Source organism: Sciurus vulgaris, assembly GCF_902686455.1.
Source record: "Sciurus vulgaris genome assembly, chromosome: 7".
Classification (NCBI taxonomy): Eukaryota; Metazoa; Chordata; class Mammalia; order Rodentia; family Sciuridae; genus Sciurus; species Sciurus vulgaris.
Window position 1 is genome coordinate 114105538 of NC_136467.1, and position 22361 is coordinate 114127898.

A 22361-nucleotide genomic window follows, 5' to 3' on the forward strand; every position below is an offset into this window, starting at 1 on the left:
TCATAGGCCAGCCTAGATTCAAAAAGGAGGAAAAACAGACACTATCCTGTGTCAGGAGGAGTAGTGCACGGGCACAGGGATGGGAAGGACTGTCGGCAGCCATATTTGCACACAAGCCATCTCAGTGGTCCTAACACATGAAACAGACTCAGAAGCACCAAGTTCCACATGGATCCATTCCCACTCTTGCAGGAGCTGTGGGAGGGAGGTGAGTGGGCAGGCAGGGGCAGGTTCCTGGAGAAGTAGCAGCTGTAAAGACCTTTGAGGGCCGCAACCGGGATGGCAAAGGGAAAGGGTCTCAGGCAGGGCAGAGCAGAGTTGAAGGCGGAGCGGCCTTAGATCTCAATTAGGTCTTCTCTGGGCGTTGAGTGATCCTTGGGAAGGTTCCAGGGGGCGTCTGCGCAGGTCTTCCACAGTTGGGGGAGGTAGCATTTTCCTTTTCTCCTCCTTTTCTCCCTGGTCTATTTCAAGACTGTTTCTCTCATCCAGGACTGCATGTTGCAATCTCTAGTGTGCTTAGGTTTCGGATCTTCAACTGACGAACCCAAGCCCCTGGAGACATCTCTTGCCTTGCCTTACTTTACCATGTGTGGGGAAGTTGGATTTCAGCACTGGGTTTGGCCACCACTAAATCCTCCCCCTGTCCCACTTTTCTTCTGCCTGTTTGTATTCAGTCTAGACGATTCATTTCTATTTGTTGATTGTCCTGCCCTAGCCTGGGGCAGCTGCGGTGTGATGGAAAGAGAGCACTAGAATTGGAGTCAGGAAAGCTGGTTTAAATTCTGGCTGAGCCGTTTACTGGTTGTGCGTAAATTTGGGCAAGTTATTTATCCTCTCTGGGCCTCCTGCTTCCCATCTGCCAAGCAATAATAATGAGCCCCATCTCCAAGGTGGCTAAAACGACAAACGGTCCTCTGCTCCCAACCTCAACCAGCTGTCTCTGTATTCACTTCCATTAACCAAGTCTCTACCTGTCCAGCTAGCCCACTACTGACAGCTCCTGGTACCTCTGCAGAAATCCTGTGCCTTCTCCATAACCTTGGAATGAAACCCTCAGTCTCCAGGCTTTAGTGTCAACAATGCCACGCATTTAACAAATGTCCATGAAGCACACATTGTATTCCAGACACCGTTCTGGAGGCTGAAGAAACAGTGAACAAGGTCAACAAAACTCCTGCCCGCACAGAACTTGCTTTCTAATGGAGGAAGACAGAAGGGAGAAAAAATCTGAGAGCTATGCTGTTCAAAATGGTAGCCGCTAGCCATGCATGTCTATCAACTCTTGAGACCAGTTCACAACCAATTAAAATATGTGGTAGGTGTAAAATACACACAAATTCAAAGATTACCAAAGAAAAGTAAAATCTCTCATTAATCATTTTCATATTGATTAAATGTTGTAATGATATCCTAGGTTGGGGTTTAAAAAAACACATTAACGTCACCTGTTTTATTTTTCCTTTTAAAATCTGACCCCTAGAAAAATTTAAATTATGTATACATAGACGAGGGATAAGGTTCAGTGACAGAGCGTGCATTTCACACGTGCAAAGCCCCAGTTCAATCCTCAGCACCGTGAAAAAACAAATTGTCCTGGAGCAGGCACTGTCCTGGAGTAGGCACTGTCCTGGAGTAGGCACTGTCCTGGGGTAGGCACTGTCCTGGAGTGGGCCAGAAGGTGGCATTGCTAATGGAAAGAAGAAGGGATGGTGAAAAAGAGGAGCCCAGATGCACAGTGGGGAGGGCTGAGTTGTAAATGCAGCGGTCAAGGTGAGCCAGACTGAGAAGCTCAGGAGGCTTGAAGGCCAGGAAACCACCCGTGCCTTGTGTGGGGAGGGCTGTGACAGAAGAGGGAAGCTATTATAAAGGCCCTGAGGAGGGAGCATGCCCCTTGTGTCTGAGGACACAGAAGCCAGTGTAGCAGGACCCAAGTGACCAAGGTAGGTCTGAAGTCAGAGTAGGCGGGAGATAGCAGCAGTGGGACAGTGCAGGGTCTTTTGAGGGCATTTGACTTTTTCTCTGTGTAAAATGGAATCTCCAGAGGGTTTTTGAGCCAAAGAGTGACTTAGCTCCTATTTGAACAAGCTTGCTCTAGATGCTGTATGAGAATTAACTAAAGGCAGGCCAGAGGAGAACCCGAGAGCCAGTGTTGAGGCTGCGGCAAAAGTCCCAGTGGAATGACAAGAGCGCCTAGCTCGCGGGGGCTCCACAGGACCGGAAAAGGAGCACTTCCTCTAGCACGGCTGCGGCGGGGGGACCTCACCTCCCGCCGCCCTCCTTCCCACATGAACCCAAGTCTGAGCACACTGCCAGTCACCCACACCTCACTGCACTCAGCGCATCTCCCAGGACCACAACCTCCCCCGGCCTCTTTGCCTCCCAAGCTGTTGCCAAACACCATCAAAAAGCATCTTCAGCTGGGATGCTCCATTTAAAGCCCCTCAACTGCTGTTCCTCCCTGACAGGCCTCTTGGCAGGGTGCCACAGTCTCCCTCAAGCTGAGCTAGCCCCTGCCCATCTCTCCAGCCCCAACCCCACAGCCGCTCCCCGCCTGAGTCCCACCTCCAGGCCTTTGCTCCTGGGATGGCCTCCATCAGCCCCTCCCTCTTCTCTGGCTTCTACCCACCCTTTAAGGGACAGCCTAGATCATGTCATGAGAAGATACCCCCAAGCCCAATCCACCACCCACAAGCTAGATCGGGTGCCCCATCAATGATCATCGTTCCTGGCTTTATACTTGTCTCCCCACACGCTCCCCCTCGCCAGACCTTTGAGTAGAATTGTCTTAACCACACAGCATCAATGGTTGGCCCAATATTTATCCAATCTGTATTCATGGTTTGAAAGAATAAATGAGAGGCTAGAGGAAGAGGATCTGGAAGCACTGTTCAGCAATGCCAAAGACCCAGACAGGTTCCCCCTTCCCCAGGACCAGGACAGGAGGGAAGGGCTTATGCAGCAAAGGAGGACAAGGAGTCCTTGTGGTGGCAACCAGAGCTCCAGGGCTCTTTCTGAGGCTCAGGAAACTCCAAGACACACTATGTAAAACTAAATTAAATAAATTACACCCTTCCCACTCCCAGTGGGCTGCAGACAACAAGACCCCACAGCCAAACACAGCCCATTCCTGTCGCCTGTGCAGCCAGGGTGGAGACACGGCCAGTTCTTTTCTTCACAAGGGCCAGGGGTCTGGATCGGCTCTCTTCATTGCAAAGGAGCTGAGCGCCCTTCACCCATTCCCAGAGCTTCCCACAAGACAGCAGGTGGCCAGCCCAGCCAGAAAGCACAAGAGATGGGGTCCCCCATATCCAACACACCAGGGGCCCCTTTCCCTAAGACAAACGCCGTGTTCCCCAAGGGAGGAGGGGAAGAGGGTGGGAGGAAGTCTGGAGCAAGGATTCAATGGAGAAGGAGAGACCAAGAGGAGCTTTGAGATCAGAATTAAATTCTTTAATACAAAATGCTTTTTTTAAGATATATCTGTATTTCTTTGTTGTTGTTTAAAAATAAATATGTACTACGGAATATCTCGAAAAACTGCACTAGAGACAAAGACGTGATGTTAATATCTTTTTCCCCCACAATTATTACGGATAAACAGTAGCACCAATAAATAAATGATAACAAATATTAAAATTAAAAAAGGAGAGAGATTTAGTATGTAGAATTCTCTATTTTTTCTTGTTTTGTCTTTACATATAAAAAACAGAATAGCAATGTCTATTTTATCAGAATCACATATATACATAAACATATATATATATATATATATATATATACACAAACACAAGTTGCCAAATATATATATAGTATGTAAATGTATATTGAAACCTTATTTCAAAGGAATGTGTGGTAGGGATCTAGGGGAGAGGGCGGGCAGGGCTGTGTTAGCAAAATTAAATATCTGTTCAGGACAAGCTAGTGACTGTCACCGATCTGGGAGAGAGAGATTGGAAACATGGATTTTACACACAAAAACCAATACAAATAAAAGCGAGAGAGAGAGAGAGAGAGAGCAAGAGATACATCTCATAAATAGTTGAAATTAAATATTATCCAAGAATACTGAAAAAAAAAAAAAAAACCCTACTCTTTAATTAAATTAACTGTTTTAATTTCTAATTAAAAAGGGATATTAAATAAGTACCATATATAAAAGACTTTCTCTTTCTCTGCCTCGGTGGTGGGCACGTGGATCCTGCCTGGTCTCTCTGAGCCTCAGGAGGGGACAGGTCAGGGGACGGGAGGAGGATTAACCACTCACACACACACAGCCAGGTCTCCTGGGGGACAGAGCTAGTGGTTTCAATGGTCTGAGGACATGAGGTCCTCCGGCTGCACCCCGGAAAGCGAGGCAGGGAGAGGATAAGGGGAATCCCAGGAGGAGGAGCTGTCACCGGCTGCATCTTCCACCAATGTCTCTTCTCTTCTTAAGGACACCTCTCACTTGAGGACACCTCTCGGTGACCTCCTGGGTGACACAGAAGCAGGTGAGAGTAGGTGAAGACTGCCCAGGCTCCTGCATCTTCAGGCAGTGCCCCAGGGGGCAGAATGCCCTTGTAGCGTTGTGGGGAGCCACAAAGCGTTGGTGAGGCTCCCCAAACTCCTGATCAGAACCAGTGTCCTTGTCCCTGTACCTGTCATTAGGTTTTCTGTTGGTTTGACTTGGGGTAGAGGCTTGGGGCCAGGGCTGGGTTTGTCGGTGTCCCCAGAAGTGAGCCAAAATTGCCCCCACACCCTGGCCTTGCAAGATCCTGGGCAGAGGAGAGGACCCTGGCTTCCCTAAGAGGGACTTGGAAAAAAAAAAAAAAAATCATGCCAGAGTCTCTTGTCCCCTCCTCTTCCCTGCCAGCATCTGGGTAGGGACATTCTCCTCCCAACTGAAGTCCACAGCAGTCAAATACATCCAGTGAAGACACCAATAACATTAGCAAAGTTAATTTAAAAACAGAATATATATATTTTATATATATAAAATATATATATTTATTTTCATATATATTTTATATATATATACATATATAAATGTGTATATATGTATATATATATATATATATAAATGTATGTATGTGGGTAGGTGTGTCTACAGGAATCCCAGAAATAAAACTCTCTAATCTTCCGGGCTCGGTGATTTAGCAGCAAGAAAAATAAAATGACAAATCCAATTCCAAGTGGGACCGTGCTTGGTCACCCGCCCGGGAATGCTTCCGCCGGAGTCTCGCCCTCCGGACCCAAAGTGCTCTGCGCAGTCTCCTCTTCCTTCATTTCAGGTTTCTGGATTAAGGACTTCTGTTGATGGCGATGGTGTGGTGGCGGCGTGGTTAGTCTCAGTCATTCTGTATCAGTCTTTCTCGGTGAGAGGTCTGGTTCCCGAAACTCTGAGGCAGGTTCCTTCCTCCAGCCTGGCTCACCGCCTTGGCTTGTCACATCTAAGGGAAATGGCAGAAAAGGACTAGGTTAGGGCGGGAGAGGAGACCTGGCATGAGGCAAGCAGCTTCCCATTCCTGGGAGCCCTTGGGTCTCTGCGTTGTCATAGGACCGGAGGACACGGGACCTGCAGTCCTGGGACAGGGAGCTTCCACAGCAGGGAGAAACCCAGCCCTGCCCTGGAGGAGCCCAGTCCAAGCAGCAGGCATGCTCAGGACCCCTGGTCTGCCACAGCAGTTTGCCATCCAAGTGAGACAAGACAAAGACATGGAAACACCTCACAAAACAACAGATGAACAAGCACCAACAGACAGCCCCCACTTGATATTTTTCTTTTCTTTTGGCACTGGGGATTGAACCCAGGGGTACTTTACCACTGAACTACATCCCCAGCCCTATTTAGAGACAGGGTCTCGCTAAGTCACTGAGGCTGGCCTCGAACTTGTAATCCTCCTGCCTCGGACTCCCATGTCACTGGAATGACAGGTGAGCACCACTGCCCCCGCCATACTTGACATTTCCATAGCTGATGAGTGACAGAGTTGGATGAAGTTAACCAGGAGGAGGTTCATGTAGGTTTTTCAGTTCAGTCTCTAGGAGCTGATTTTGGGCACAAGAATACCTTGAGTCAGGGAACTGAAGTGGCCACTGAAAGGGGGCCTGCCCTGGGACAAAGGAGGAGAGTGGAAGGGGCATGGGGCCCCAGGAGGACGAGGAAACACCTCTAACCTCATGCCCTCTCCCAGCCTTGGCTGCAGGTCTCCTCTCTCTCAAGCTGCCCTGCCAGCTGCAGGCCCAGGTACAGGCTGCTTGTCCTTTCCAACAGGCTGGAGAGAGACAACTCAGTGGCTTTGCTTCTCTCGCTGAAGCAGAGGGGACTGCCAAGAACTTTCTCATCATGTCCCTGCCCTGCCTTGTCTTTTACCCTCCTCACTGTGTGGAGAAGGCAGAACATGCCCTGCCCTGAAAGAACCCAAAAATGGCGAGGTGAGGGGGCAGTCCTAAGCCTCCACTCTTGGGAACTAAACTTCCCAGAGAGCCAGCTTGGGCATGGGGTAAGGTCTTCGGAGGTAAGGAAGTTTCAGTTAGCTCCCAGGTCACCTTCCACATCTCCCTCCCAGACAGTCCCTCTGCAGAGGAATCACCAGAGAAACCCTAAAATGTCAAGTTCCCTATCCTCTTCAAGACTCCCTGGAGAACTGAACCCCCTCATCCAGCCCAGCAGTTAAGCAGAGCCCCCATCCCAGCACTAAAAGATTCTCCCAGTCGTCACGTAGCCAAGACACACAGAACTCCAGCCACCAAGGTCTGGTCCCAAGCACACCCTGAGCACCCACCAACCACAGAACATGGACTGGAGAAGGAGAGGCATACACTCCAAGGAGTCCCTAGACCAGCTGGGGCATCTGGCCCTACCTGTCTGTCACCCCCATAAAAGTCCCTTGAGCACAGACCACACAGGCAAAAAGAACACCAGCCCAGACATCAGACTGTCAGCCGCCCATCACAGCCCTGTGCTCCTGACTTCACCTGCCCTGAACCTGGCCAGGCTCACTCATGCACTTGATGCTTCCTCAGTCCCCACCATGGACAAGACACAGATACAGGCACCTGGGGATCCCCAGGCTTCAGGACTTCAGTCTAATACGAGGAGAGTGAGCACGGCCCCTCCCTGCACCCATCCCAAGAGCGTTTAGAAATGCATAGGCTGTTTAGGGTCATCGTGACTGGAGCAGGATTAAAGTATCCAATGTCCTTGGGTCCGAAATCTCCTACACTGTGAGAACTGCCCCATCCTTAACTAACAACAGGTCCCTCCAGGAGCCCCAGTCTGAGGGGAGACTCAATCCTGGCCCCATGGAGAAACACTCGGGGGTGAGGAGCCAGCCATGCACACTGGACTAATAAGGCCCCACGACAATGCCTGCGCTAGGTCCGACATCATTCGGCACCTGGAAGGGCTCTCCATTTCTCAGCATTAGCACTGGAGGTAATCACAACATCAGCATTGACAGCCACCGTGAGCAGCAGGACCACAGGACACAACACACAGCTTGCGTCCACACCACCATGGCAAGCCACACCAGCCTACGCACTCAGGCAGCCAGGGCAACCTCCAAGCAGGCCCCACCAGGCTGGACCAGCATCCTCAGCCCCGCGGGTCCTTGAGAGCAGAGAAGGCAGCAGTCGCAAGCAGGCAGCTAGAGGCCCAGCGAGCAGCTGGACCCTCTCAAGCTCACGCGCTCGCTCTCGGTCTCTCTCTCCCCGTGTCTGTGGTGTCCCTCTCTGACTCGCTCGCTCACCCTCTGGGAACCAACCTGCAAGTACGTTCGTTTAACTCAAGCTGCCTCGCCTTGCAACGCGAGTCTGTGTTTTTGCAGGAACATTTACACGTCTGCGGATCTTGTACAAACAAATGTTTTCTCCGCTCTGAGCAAGGCCCACAGGGACTGCAAAAAGGCAAAAGGAAAGACATCTAAGCTAGAGCATCAGCAGAGAGAGAGAAAAAAACCCATGCAACACCCCCTAACATGTCTGCAGCAGCACCCCTCCCGGCTCACCGGCCCCTCGTCCTTCCACGTCCTGGAAGGATCTGAGCACTGCAGCAAAAGACAGAGAGAGTGGCGGAAAGAGGCAGCACTGGCTAGGACGCCTGCCACAGGAAGAGGAGGGCACAGGCGGGCAGAAAGTGCAGGGAGAGGGCTGCCATAAGGGGCAGTGCTGTGTCCCAGGAAGACACGGACACGTATTGGGCCACAGGGCCCCAGCTGCTGCTGCTCCCCACAAAACACACCTTGACCCTTCACCTGCCGAAGACAGTGGGCAAGGGCTCAGGCCCAGGCCCTTCCAAAGGTGGCTTGAATATAGGGCATGGTGGGAAGTCAAGTCCAGAAGCACTGTCCAAGGTCTAGGCCACCACAGGCTACAGGGCCCACCATAGCCAACAACCCAAAGGAAGCAGCCCTTCAGGGAGACTTCCACATGTGGGTGCCATGGGTCGGGCTGGAATAGAGGCCCCAAGTCCATGAGAAGCCAAGGTACTTCTCCCAGACCAGAGGGGCCACCATATGGTGCCCAACCCTCCCACGCTCCTCCTTCGGCCCACAACAAGCCACTTTCTGCCATCGCACCCCCTCTTCACTCCATCTCTGCCCTCCCCACCACCCTCAGCTTCCAGACATGTCCAGAAGCCTAGCGCAGTGGAAACCAGTTGGGTGAGCAGGCCCCAGTGCCCAGCCCCTGTGCCAACATGGGTCCACCACCAGTGCCCAGTGGGTGAGAGAAAGTCGGTGCCCAGCCAAGCCAGAGGCCCCTCCATGAATCCTCCAGGCCCACTTGGCCAACCCCCCACCCCAACCCTGGACCAGCAACACCACCACAGATCTACCCGTTGGTGCCAATTAGTGCAATGAGAGTGAGAGAGAGACATTGGGTCTGGGAGGGAGGGGCAAGAGCCAGGGAGGCGCTAAGGGATGAAAGCAAGGTTAGGGGTTACTGCAGGCAGGGGTTCAATTGGGGGCCAGGGGACTCCAGGGAATTAGCAGCGGGCACCAACGTACACGCTCCAGGGCTTATACCGGGATTTCTTGCGCTTTCGTTTTTGCCCCTTTCCCTTTCCTGGAACTGATTTTCTGGAAAATAAAAAAACAGAGACAGACCAGAGGAAGAGCGAGGGGGAAGGGAAGAGCAGAGGGAGCAGCGAGGGGATCAGGGGCAGGAAGGATGGAGACAAAGCCAAACAGGCCCGCTCTCAGGAAGGCATGGATGTGGCACTCCTACCTAAGGGCAGCATCCCCTGTGGCTCCTCCTCCTCATTCTGCCCACCCTGGGGTGGCAATCTCAGTCCCTGGCAAGGCACAGAGACTGGAGGGCACAGGATCCAGGGATCTACATGGTCACGTGGCTCCTGGTCCAAGCAGGGCACCTAGTCCTAAGGACGGGCTCTTGGCCCAGCAGCCCTGCACAAGTCTGATCCTGAAGGTCAGGGGGGTATAAAAGGCAGACCAGACTTTGAGAGGTCAGATTCCTGACCTGATGGAGGGTGTGGGGAAGGCTGTTTCCAGCACCTTCTGCCTTCCTTCCCAAGCGTAATATTAAGGGGGTCCCTCCAGGGTCTGTGTTTCTGGGAATCCCAGTAGGTTGGGGCAGGGACCGCTACCTTAGGGGTTGGCACAAAACCCAGAGCAGCACATGAAAACCAACAGCCCGCTCAGTAACCTGGACCGGGAGTGGGGCTGGGCATCCTAAGAGTGGGCAGGAGGTGGCAGAGTAGGCGGGTGGGGAGGGAAGGCTGGGGGAGGGGCCCGGCAGTGCCTGGCAGGGTGTTCTGTCCCCACCCTGTCAAAGCCTGCTGCACCATCTCGCCAGACTCTTCCGAGCTCTGGCGAGCCCCAGCTCTCCCTGTGGGCAAAGCAGGTGTTTGGGGAACTGGCAAGGGGGGACAGGCTACAGCTTGCCCCCCTCAAGGGAGCCAGTACTCTCCACTCCTGCTAACCCCAGAGAACACACCTCAGCATGTCTATCACAGGGGGAGAAGGGATGGAGGAGAGGGCAAGTCTGCTGCCCTCAGGAGAAAGCCCTGGAAGGACGGAAGAATGGTCTCTGCACATTCGCTCCTGTGCTCACTCGCTCTCTCTCCCTAATCCTGTTCTCCCAAATCATTCCTCTGGACGTCTCAGCAATCCTGGAAGCTGGGGGCTTAGGGTACAGGCAAGGGGTCACAGCTTAGGGGAATTCCTGTCTGTCCCAGAGTAGCAGGGCAGACAGCAAGGGGGGGTGGCGGGGGGACAGGGCATGGTGCTCTCTCTCAGTCTCTCCTCCCTGATACTCAATTCCAATCAATGCCCACTGCCCCCAGACCTTGTCCCCCACCCCATCCTGACCCGACCCTCCACACTGAGCAACTGGAAGCCTTAGAAAATGGCCAACATGCCACTTTTCCTGCCCAGCCAAGGGGGCTGTGTGTCTGCTGCCAGCTCCATTCCTGCAGGACAGCATGGACGACAAAACCCCCCAGTGGCCCCAAATCCAACTACACTGCCACAAGAGACACAAAGAGAGGCTGCTTCCTCTGACACACAAAAGCTGACCTCTCTGCCACCTACCCTCTCACCACTGTGAATCCTATGGCAAGCCACACTGGCCCAAGAACCAAAACAGCAAGGACTACCCAGGAGGGACTCAGACACCTGGAAGGCCTGTTTCTTTCAAGGGAAACATCAAGTTCCAGGCTGGGTTTTCTCATTGACCCTGGAGCCACAAGCCTGGAAATGGCTCCGTCTCCCTGTTACTACCACAAGACCCCCAAGAAACCAACTCCCTGACCAGGTGAGGCCATCAGATCCCCCATCTGAGGAAGCCAAAAGCCCCAAAACAAGACAACCAGCCAAGGAGCGGGAGAAGTACTAAAGTCATGACCACTTACTTTTCTTGCCTTGCTTTATCTTTCTTTGGTCTGCAATGGGGAGAGAGATAAAGAGAGGGAAAAAAAGTTAAAGATGGTGAGGATAACAATATAGATTATAGTAGTCAAAACTTAACATAGTTTTTATGATATAGCAACTGTATTTTAATCCCTTTACATGTAATAACTCACTTAATCCTTGTAACAACACAAGGAGGCACATTCAATTATGGTGCCCACTTTACAGATGTGGAAGCTGAGGCACACTGAAGTGAAATACCCAACACCACAGAGCTGGAAGATGGACATGGGTCAACAAGTGTGCTTAACTCTGATGGGGATCACAGCTGATTGCTGGATGAATGAGTGAATGGGCACGGAGGTTCTCACCTGCATTCACACTTGCTGTGCTGTAGGAAGCTCATCTCTCCTATGTGCTGGCCTTGGTGAGGTTTGATCCGCATAATCTAGAGGGGAAGGAAGCAGACCACAGAGGTTAGTGACCCAGCCAGCCATACCCAGAGGGGACACCCCAGGGCTCCTGCCACTCAGCCCCAGAGGCTCTACAGAGCAGGGATGGGTGGTGGAGGCAGGGGGACCACAGGCTCTAGTAGGAAAGAGCCTCCAGCCACCCCGACTCTCCCAACCCTGCTGACCTCGAGAGCCTCTCCTCCTCCTGAGGGCGGATGTGGCTGCAGGGATTGGCCAGGCTGGGAATTCAGGTCCTGGGTTCTTACGGTCCCATCCCCTCTCCTCCTTCAATCCCTTCTAGGCCTCGCCCTGACTGACCCTAGCAGTTCCCTGATAGCCACCTACCCCCAGTGTCCGAGTTCCCTCCCGGCTCCTACAACCCCGTCACCAGGAGGTACACAAAGACCAGCTTTAACTCTTCACAGACCAGGTGCAGCCAGCTCACCAAGCAAGGCCCCAGGGAAGGAGGGCCCTGAGGCTCCCTCCAAGGGATGAAGAGAGGGGCGCTTATCAAAGCAGTCGTCCCCTCCTGAGCCTTGGGGGCAAAGGCAGAGGAGGTGGTGGAGCTTGTTGGGACCTGGGTTGGGAAATGAGTTCTTTTTCCCTAAGGGAGGCAAGACCCCCTCACACCTCCCACCCCACCCCAACTCAAGGGCAGGAGCTGGACAAGGCAAGTCTAGTTCCTCCTACCATGAGCGTCCAGGAAAGGGCCCAAACCACTTGTTCCAAAAAGTAAGCCCCCTCCCGCCGCCCCATCCCCACAGGTCTCACCTGCATGGTGATGTTGAACTCCTGGGTGGGCACGCACTCCAGGCCCTCGTCGTTACAGCAGCCCCCACACCGCATCAGGGGCACACAGGACGGCTTGAAGATGAACTCGATCTCATCTGGATACTCCTGGAAGATGTCCACCAGGGTCTCTATTGGACGGCAGTAGCTGCGCTGGTAGACATCCAAGAACTTCACCACTGCATGGGATGGAGTGACACATGAGCCCAGTGACATAAAAGCCAGGCCTAGATCTGTTAAGGCCTCTCCTTGGGACTTCCACGAGAGGTACCCACTATCAGGAAAGTTCTTTCAAAATCTAACTTAGATCCCTTCTCCTGAGTCGCAGCCCCTCCCTCAGCTTCCCACCAACACTAGTGAAGCTTGTCTTCATTCTACTGATCACACGAGCTGTCAAGTTCCAGGGAGATGGCCTGCTACATCTAAATCCCTGCCTCTCCGTGACAGCCAAGCAAATTCCTGGGCCCACATTGATGACAGAGGACAGTGTGAGTGTGGGTACACCTTTTGGGGAGTGTGCTAAGCTTCACCTGAGAGGAGGAACAGCTAGTTTTGCCAAGATGGTCTCCGTTTTCCTATGACCTCCCCACAGCTGCGGCCATGACACACCAACCCAACCATTTCCTGAATCCTTGCTATGTGGCGGGCGCTGTGCATGATCATTCGTAGTTATCTAAACAGTGTCCCCCTATGATATGACTACAACTGGGACCTCACTTTACCAACGGGGAGCTAGAGGCCCAGAGAGGCTATGTAACTTGCACAAGGCCACACTGCTAGTTGATGGTAGAGTTGGAATGGGCTCCAGCATCAGGGCCTTCCCAAGCCTAAGGCATGCGAAAGAGAGTGGCTTCAGAAGGCACCTAGCCAGCTGTTGGTCCCCTCCCAGAAATGGGCTGAAGAGGTACCAGCAGGTGGCAAAGAGCAGGCACATTGTGCAGGTCCTGCCAATCACTGATGACCCCGCCCAAGAGAGCAAACTGCTTGCATCATGGAAAAAGCAGTGCTGCGCCGCAGCCACGGAGCATTTCTAGATGCTGATCTGGAGGGAGACCAGGGTAAGGACAGTTTCCCAGGCTGACCACAGAGCCTGGGGTGCACTGGAGCATGAAGGGGTAATTCTGGGCCAAAGGGGCGGGGCCCTTGAGAATAAATAAATGCAGGACTCCCGGCACGACTCCTTCAAACTGTGGCTCAGCCTGCCACTCCCCGTCACAGTTCCACCGCCACCACATAGCAAGCCTGCCCCTGCAGTGAGCTCCCCTACATGGGAAGGAAGAAGTAATACCAGCCAGCAAGGAGGCTCAGGCTTGGCCGTGACTCGGTGTGACCTTGGGCCTGTCCCTCCCCTCTCTGGGCCTCCAACTCTGCTCAGCTGTGTAAGTGGGTTGGCCTGATCTCTAAAGACACTGAAACAGGCTGAAATGTGGAGGCTTTGCTCCCATTTCCAGCCCTGAGAACAACTACTCTTTTCTCATTCTGGGTGAAACAAAGTCTGGAACTTCACCAAGGCATCTCAAGTGCACACCCCGTAAACTACTGCCCCCCACCCAGGGACTACAGCAGACCCCGCCACCACCTCTGCGGCTTTTCCCCCCCAAAAGGGTAAAGGGAGATGAGACCCAGGGATATGGACATTTACATTGGTGGGGAGAACTTAGGGTGTTGAGGAGGTGAGGAGAAGGCCAGGGATATAAAGAGTGAAAGAACAGTGAGGGGTGGGGGGGTGATCCAAGACAGCCTCCTACCTTCCCTGGAATCTCTACTCATATCCAGACAGAATTCTTCTCTGTCCCCAAAGGATTAAGGGAAAGCATGGTCAAAAAAGAGTAAATGAAACCAGGGGTCTGAAAAAGTCATTTTTTAAGCCAAGTCTATATTGAAGAAGATGACTAAGCCAGAATTTGTTAACTAATCCTTCATCATGCATGGGACAGAAGTGACCCAGGCCTGTAGCCCCACCCAGGAGGAAACAGCAGACAGGTCCAGCCTGGGCAATGGGGCTGATAGCTAAAGGTCAAGACCCAGGCTGAGCATTCCTTTGAACAGCTTCTCCTTAGAATCCCAAGGCCCACGCACAGGAGGTGAAAGGCGGCTCCAGTGCCCTTCGCAGCCCAGTCCTGCTCCAGGGAAAGCTGTCCCCTTTCGAACAGGGCATATGCACACACTCTCCACCATCAGTCTTTCGTGGTTTTCCTTATTTATGGCAGACAACCTTTTCTCCAGCAAACAAAGACCATTTGTCTTGCCTCTCCCAGACCACAGAGACCACTGGGAAGCCGAAGCTGGTGGGGGGTGCACTGGGAGTGGGGGCCTGTCAGTGGCACAGGCCGGGGAGTGGCAGAAAGCCAGTCCCTGGGCCAAAGGAAAGGGCTCCTGGGGTGGGGAAGAAGGAGGCAGAACCGGCTGGGCATCACCACCCCTGGCGGCCACTGCAGCCACACTGGACTGAGTCACAGAAACTCGCCCGGAGGAAGACCCTAGGGCCTTCCCTACTGAGAAGAGGGGAGCTTGGGGAGTGGCATCAGGTTGGAGCAGAGGCCACACTCAGTGGTGGGAAGAGCCTGGGCGTCCCCAGAGAAATGGGAGGCTCCCGTACTCCAAACCACAGTGGAACAAAAGGCAGGCGGACTCAGGGTTGGGCAGGGGGCGGGGCGCCTGGGAGTTAGAGCCAGCCCTCTGCTGGCCTGGGAGGGAAGTTCACAGCACCCATACACAGTCCAGCAGGGCTTTCTCCACCCCCAGAGGAACGCCAACTGTAGGGTAGAGGGTTTCTATTAGCCTAGGCCCTTGGAACATCCAGCTCACACAGGAAGGGCCACAGTCCCCACAGGTGAGCCATGGCTGTGCAGGAAGTGACCCTGAACATCCATTTTCCCCTGGGAAAACGGGGAACAAGGGACACCTCCCTTGATATTAGGAATCCCTGAATGCTACCTTCCTGGTCTGTGCTCACAGCGCCTCCTGCAAATAAAATTTTACTAGAAGGAGCTGAAGAAAAAAGCAACAAGTCTGATTTCAAGCACAGACCTGAACAGAGAAGAGACCTTAAGAAACTGAAGGATTAACCTCACAGTCTTGATTCTCATATTCCTGTAACCCTCCCCCTCCAGGTCTGAAAAGGATTTTGACCTGCCCCCCTTCCCGAGGACCCCATCCAAAAGCCAGGGGGACTCACCTTCATGGGGTTTCTGCTCTCCTTCTGCCATGGGTGCAGCCTGGGACCACTGAAAACAAAAAAGCAAGGCATTGGTATGGGCATAGGTCGGGCCAGGGGTGCAAAGGCCCAGCCACTGGGCCCCTCCCCGTTCCTCGCTTTTCTCCCGGGCAACAGTCTGTATCTTCTCCAAAGCTTCTGGGTGGAACAGGAATAGCCGGGGTCCCCACAGGTCCAGAGCATGCCCACCACCCTAGACTGCTCCAATTCTAAACCCATGGAAGTTAAAGACTAACCAGATGTTGGGGGCTGGGAAGCTCACAGTGCAGGAAGAAAACACCAAAATTCTGTGCTGTTCAGGTCTCTGTCCCTTCCCCATAGGGCCCTCACCTCACTCTAGCTGCCCCCCTGATTCCCTGGTTCAAAGCCATGGGTAAGTATTAAGGTCAAATAGGAGGACAAATTTGGACTGGGGCAGGAAGGAAGGACTGGGGGTGAGAAAAACAACATGGTGACCTTCTCCTGCTGACATGACAAATACCAGGGTGAGCTGGTGTTGGAGAGGGAGGGGGTGCAGAGGACCGAAGGGCACCAACTACCCTCCCCCAGCCAAACTCTTCTAGTCCTCAGGAAGATTCAGCATACCCACAGGTTGCTTCAAGTGTAAAAACCTGAGACGAAGTCTTGAGGGAAAGAGGAGACCCATTTTCTTTGGTGCCCCAGTCTCTCCAGAGCCTGCATGTATTTCCAAAGCCCGCCAGCCTTCCATTTCCACTTATTCTCCAGGCCCCTCTCACCTGGGTGCCTTCCTCAAATGCAGCCAGGAAGCCTTTTCTTCCTTAGCACTCCCAGGGGGTTTCCGGCTCTATCCCCGCTTAAGACCTCCCCCACACCCCCTCCAGAAGCCGTGAAGGTCAACAAACCAGACAGCAGACCTGACAGCAGCCGGCAGGCAAAGGCTTCCAGCCCTTCCTGAGGGTCTCCCAGTTCCGAACAACTCCTCACCGTCTACCTCTGGCACAGCAGGTCCCCAGTAGCAGAGCTGCACTCAAGCCAGCTTGCAACTCCAGACCCCCCTCTCTCTCACACACACACACATCCCCAATGTACCCCACCCAGGTTCCCCACATTTTCCTTCAGGGCCAAGGTCAGAGGAAGCCCCTCTCAAGGGAAGAAAACAGTTTCTAGGCTCCCAGCTGGATAGCCTAGAACTAACAACCCCTTCGGGGACCCCCTAAATTCTGCACCTCAGCCCTATAACACCCCTGACATTCTCCCTAAGCTCTTGCCTCCTCCCAAACCCCAATAAAGAAAGGGAACAGAAACTTTAAACCCCCTCCAAGGCTAGGGGGCACAAGAGGGGAGGTTCTAGGCAGGGAGGGGCCAGGTGCCCTTCTCTGGGGGCCTCTGAAGGTCACTCTGTGGCCAGGCAGCCACTCCTCCCCCTCCTCCCCACTTGGAGGCCTGGAGCCAAGGTCTTTGTGCCAGGGTTTGAGGAACTCTGGGTGATGACAAGGACCCCTGCCCATTTCCTTCCTTCTGCCTCCTCTCCAAGGGGACACCCTCTGGCTGAGTGAAGGTGGAAGGGAGGAGTTGAAAAGGATCCCTTAAGTGGTTTTGAGAAGCAAGTTGGGTGGGCAAGTTTGAAGTTCCAAAAAACCACCTGCTCCAAAGCCTTGATTTGCCAGAACGATATACACATACACACACACACACACACACACACACACACACACACACACATATATATATCTGCGCAAGACTGGCAGGAGCTTCTACCCAAGGTGCATGGGCTAGTCCTATGTTGCCCATGTCACAGCAAATTTCAAACCATTTTTCCAAAAAGTAGAGTGGGATGATGATAGTTTTTGGACCCTCCCTCAACCCATCCCCATAAAAGCTAAAGCACAGCTCGCTTGGAACTGTTGGGGAAGGGAGGGAAGCACACGTTCACCAAGTGAGGACTTTGGATAGAGTTTCCACAAAGCACCCGGGTGGGCTCTGGCACCCCGACTTCTGACAGTTATCCTTCTTTCCCTGGACTCTGGGACCAGAAAGGGTCAGATGGGTCCTCAGCAAAGAGAAGTGAAAAATAAATGGGTGGCGAGGGTTTCTCTCCACGCTAGTGAGGACATGAGGAAAGGGGTAAAGGACGTCAGGAATTCCTCCCAGCACAGGACAGGGGTAGGGGCCGGAGACGGTAGAAAGAGGTATGGATGGTTATCTGGGTCCCCGGGCTGGGGCTACCTCAAGAGGTCACCTTCCCGCGGAGGCCCGGCGGGGGGAGGGGCTCGCTCGCTGCCCGGGGCTCCCGGCTCCAACAGCCGTGGCTCCGGGAACACGAGGCCGGCCAGGCCCGGGCTGATGTAATCGGCTCCGCGCCGCGCGCGCCCGGTCGGGCGGGGGAGGGCGGGCACCGAGCGGGACGCGAGCAGAGACGGGCGGGAGTGGCGCCGCGCAGGTGGCCCAGCAAGCAGAGGGTCCCCGCAACAATCCGTCCCAAAACTTTTCCCAAACTCGAAACGAGGGCCGTAGACAAGGGGTGGCAGTGACAGCAAGCCCCCTGTCTCGCCTGCGCCCTGCCCCCTCCATGCTCTCTGCCCTCCTGCGGTCCAAGGTCCGAGCACCCCCCTACCCGCAGTGCTCTGGCTCCCGCCCCCGCTGCCGGGACTTCCAGTTCGTCGGGGGACCCGCGGCCGGGAGCAAACTTCAGCCGCCAGCCGCAGCTCAAGCCCAGCCCCCTCGGCCTCCTCCTCTGACTCCCGCCCTCCGCTGGTCGGCCCAGATCGTACGTGCGGTGACTCCGGTGGGTGGGCAGGGCCCGCGTGGGCGGCGAGACTATCCTGGCGCCCTCCCACCTAGCACGCGCCCCCTCCCCCTACACGTACGACGACAGAGGGGGACGCCACGCGCCTGGTGCCCAAGGACCCGCGTGGGTCACGAAGCCCCCACGCGCGCGCTCGCACGCACGTCCCCAGCCGGGAGAGGCGCTCGCAGCAGCCCGCGGCACCCGGCGGGCACGGCCGCTTACCTTGGCATGGTGGAGGTAGAGCAGCAAGGCAAGGCTCCAATGCACCCAAGAAAGCAGAAAGTTCATGGTTTCGGAGGCCCGGCCGGGGCCGGCTCGGCTCACGCTCCCTCTCCGGCTCGGGCTGCGGGGCGGCCCGCTCTCCTCTGCGCCTTGGCGGGCTCCTTTTCCTCCTGGAGCCAAGGCCCGCGCCAGGGCCTGGGACGCGCGCGCGGCTGGAGCACTGTCTGCGCACACCGCCGCCTCACCCGTCCATGAGCCCGGCTTCCGAGAGCCGAGTGGCCACCACGGCCCCCTCTCCTCTTCCTTCTCTTCTTCCTCCTCCCCCTCCTTTGGCCGCGGCTTCTCCCGACCGGAGCTAGCACTTCTCCCGGCTCCGCTCGGCTCGACTCCCCCGGCGCGGACCACGGCTCCTCCGGAGCGAGAACAGCCCAGAAGTTGGACGAAAAGTTTCAGTGCAATGCCGCGAACCCCGACCCCCTCCACCCCGCCTCCGGGCGCGGGCTCCGGGTCCTGCCCGCGGCTCGCCGCCGCGTCCACTGTCGGCCGCCTGCCTGGGAGGAGGTAGGCGCTGGGGCTGGAGGCGGTGTCTGTCTGTCTGTCCGTCAGCGCTACTGGTCTGCTGCGGGATCCCGAGGGGGAGGGCTCACGCTGCGCTCTGGCGGTCACCCCAAGAAGCAGGTCACTCACTTTGCCCCTGTCCCTCTAGCTGCTCGCTCGCTCGCGCGCTCTCTGACCCCGTCTCTCTTCCTCGACTTCTCTCTGGAGCTCTCGCTAATCTCTTTCCTTTCTCTTCTGGTTTCCAAAATCCGAAGTGATTTGGGGGAGTAAAGGAGCAATCTCCCCAAACCGTCGTTCCGATTTAAGTGGAGAACGGGAAGCAAAAATAAATTAAAATGGGAAACAATAGTTTTAAAAAATGTTTAAGAAAAAAAGAGGGTGGTGAACCCCGTTTAAATGAATATCAAATTCCAGCGCGGAGACCCCTGGCCGGTGAGTGCGCTGGACAGTCCGCCTCGCTGCTGCGTCTCGCGACAGAGCTCCGCTGCCGCCAGCTCGGCTCGCCCCCTGCGCCGCGGCCTCCTCGCAGCCCGGCTGCCCCAAGCCTCTGCGCTCCTCTCGGCTATCAGCCGACTGGAAAAAAAAGGGCTTGGCCCCGCCCCGCCGAGGGCCCGCCTCCAGACCCGCCCCGGGGCGGGGCAAGGCCGAGCCTCTGTCCCTCAGACTAAGCACAGACCAGGCACCGCCTTCCCCAGGGACATCCAGTTAAGTCTGGGCCCCTAGTCCACTACATTGTAGGGAAAGCTCGACCTCCACCCGGGTTCACAGCCTGAAAATTATCCATGTGCCGCTCCCCCACAACTCTGCCTAGACACACATACACGCCTGCGGGGTGTTGGGGGGGAGAACAGGAAAGTGAGGTTATGTGCGGACAGGCCCTGAGAGCAAGCCTTCTTTGCTGGGACTATTGAAGGGAGAGGATGGGAAGCTGGACAGGGACGGGTGGGGAGTGGGACGCAGATCTATTGGAATCCTGGAATGACCCCTGGCCTTCCCCTACACACACACATATTCATATTCTCTCTCTTCCTCTCTCCCTCTCCCTCTCTTTCTCTGCCCCCCGCCCCCATTGACTTACGCATCCTCACGCAGACTAGGCTCGCCCAGGTTCACGAGTTCCCTGTGGTGGCCGAGCGCCCCCTAGTGACTGACGTCTGCACACCCCAGCTCTAGCTCAAGAGGGAATGAGTCTTGGAAGAGGATAGAAGGAATTTACTCCTGGACATTCCCCTCTCTCGCGGCCTTTCTGACCTCCCAAACTGTTGCATGTTTGGGACTGGAATGGCCTCTTGGGCAAAAGACCCAGTGCTGTGTGCAGGGGAGGCAATGTACTTATCTGGAGTCCCTATCTGGCCTGCGGACATCAGAAGGATCTGGAGCCCTGGGGTGAATGGGGTCCTTAGAGTAGTGTCCAGGGAAGTTGCCCTGGGGAGAATTTGGCACCAAACCTGGAGCTCTGAAAAGGACAATCTTTGTGGTTCTGGAGTTAGTCAGTGGCCCAGAGGGAAGAGGACCTGTTGGAGCCCACGTATGCACTGTGGAGTCTGGCAGAGCCCAAAGGGAGAGGCAGCTGGGCAGACAGAGGCCCTTGTTCCTGCTGCACCCCCCCCCCCCACAGATGTTGCCAAGGAACTGAGGCCAGGGGGCTGATGGGGGCGGATGAAGGCCAGGTTTGAGTGATGATTCAAACCTACCCCCCCAGTACTCAGAAACGTCCTAGGCCAGTTGCCCAGAGCTCCCACCAGGCTGGGGGCCAAGCCCCAGCCCAGGCTCCCGGCTCATCTTCGGAACAGAATTGGGGAGTCTATGTAGGCGCCCCCATTCCCTCTAGATCCCTTGGCTTCTTCTCCAGGCTTGCAGCCTCTCCCCTCTCTTCCTCCCCTATCCCCTTCCTATCCTCAAAGCCCCCTTCTCCTCCAACTCCCCACATCTTCCCTAAGTGCTCCCCAAGGCCCCCTACCCCACCCTTGGATATAGGAACCAGCCTGAAAAAATTCCTGGTTGGGCTTTGGCCCAGCTGTTCCCAGGCTCCCCCAGGGAGCAAGGAGGGGGCTCTGATACCTGTGGGAAGAGAGGGACCAACCAGTTTCATTACCCACCCAGATCTGGGTCTGGCCTGGGGCTGAGATAGCCTCTGTGAGGGAAGGGAAGGGAAACGCAGCAATTTCACCCAGTTTGCCCAAAACATCCAAGAAGATTACTTTAGCAGCCCACTCCCTCTGCACAGAGTACAGTGGTTTGATAGGGGTGATAGGTCATCTCCTGGGTACCCTAATTCCACTGGAGCAGTGTCCTGAGGGCCCTAGAGGAGAGGAACTGGCTTCCACTCACTCCATCTCGCCTTTCCTCTCATTCATGCTCTGGTCCTGTCTCCACCTCCTGGTGGGCTCTTCAGCAGCAAGGACAAGGTCTTTTTACAGTTAGTAAATGTTTATTTGCTGGCTCAGGGCCCCTTCCAAGCAGGCCTCCTCACCTTGGCTCATGCTCCAAGCTGCCGAGTGAAATATGTAAAGGAAGCCACTACACATCCTCCCTGTCTGCCCCTTCCCCACAAGGATCACAAATATGAACACCTTGGCAGAGAACCCTCCCTCATCCCTACCCTGGGCAGGGCAGAGGCTCCAGACATTGAGGGTTCACTCCAGCTCCCTCCCCTGTATCCCCCTCAGCTCAGCCTTCTTCAGTCCATAGAGAAGCAATGGGCCTTAAAAGGAGGTCTCAGCAAAAGACCCTGAAGTTTTGCCGGGAACCATGGCACATTCCTGTAATCCCAGCTGTTCAGGAGACTGAGGCAGGAGGACCACAAGTTCAAAGCCAGCCTCAGCAACTTAGCGAGGCCCTAAGTAACTCAGCAAGACCCTATCTCTAAATAAAATAAAAAAGGGCTGGGGATGTGGCTCAGTGGTTGAATGCCCCTTGGTTCAATCCTCTGTACCACATACACACACACACACACACACACACACAAAAACAAACCCTGAAGTTAGGAGGAGGCTAGAGGAGTTCCAAGAAGTGTTAGCCATCAACTGTCACTTCACACCCAGCATCCCCCTACCTGAGCCCACCATGCCCCGTAGGGTATATTGCAAGGTGTGTTCCAACCACCTATTCCTGTTCCAGGTTCCCTCTGTGGGCCCAGGGCAATGACTATGCAGAATTCCCTTAGATAGAGCTAGGGTTGCAATCTGGCCTGAGGGGGTTTGAGCAACCTGTACTAAGGAGGGGAGGGACCTCCCACCTCCACCCTGCTTTTTGATGGTGAGTCAGAGGAGGACCCAACTCTGGATCCCATGTACCAGTACAGTATCACTAGCTTTCATAGGAATATACTTAACATGGACCCAGCCAATGTCCATATTGTCACTGAATTAAGTTTAAGTCACTTGGGTCTTTAAAAAGGGAGGAGAGAGACAAAGAATTAAAGACTGTCTCCTCAAGCAGTGACTCTTCTAGAACCGAACAAGCTTCATTCCACTCATTCTCTGTCCTCAGGTCACAGCAGAACAGGGGCATCAGGGTAGATA

The 22361-nt window shown here is 54.7% G+C and overlaps 1 protein-coding gene across 1 annotated transcript; it reads right to left on the bottom strand.

The window, feature by feature from the left end:
- Nucleotides 1-3435: 3435 nt before the first annotated feature.
- On the bottom strand, nt 3436-17989 carry VEGFA (vascular endothelial growth factor A). The gene is made up of 8 exons (XM_079147194.1): nt 17884-17989; nt 15270-15318; nt 12074-12270; nt 11222-11298; nt 10853-10882; nt 8988-9059; nt 7746-7877; nt 3436-5429 (listed from the first exon to the last, which is right to left on the bottom strand). Exons 2-8 carry the CDS (start codon nt 15298-15300, stop codon nt 5408-5410), a joined length of 561 nt encoding a protein of 186 aa, XP_079003320.1. The 5' UTR covers nt 15301-15318; nt 17884-17989; the 3' UTR covers nt 3436-5407.
- Between the last annotated feature and the right edge of the window lie 4372 nt (nt 17990-22361).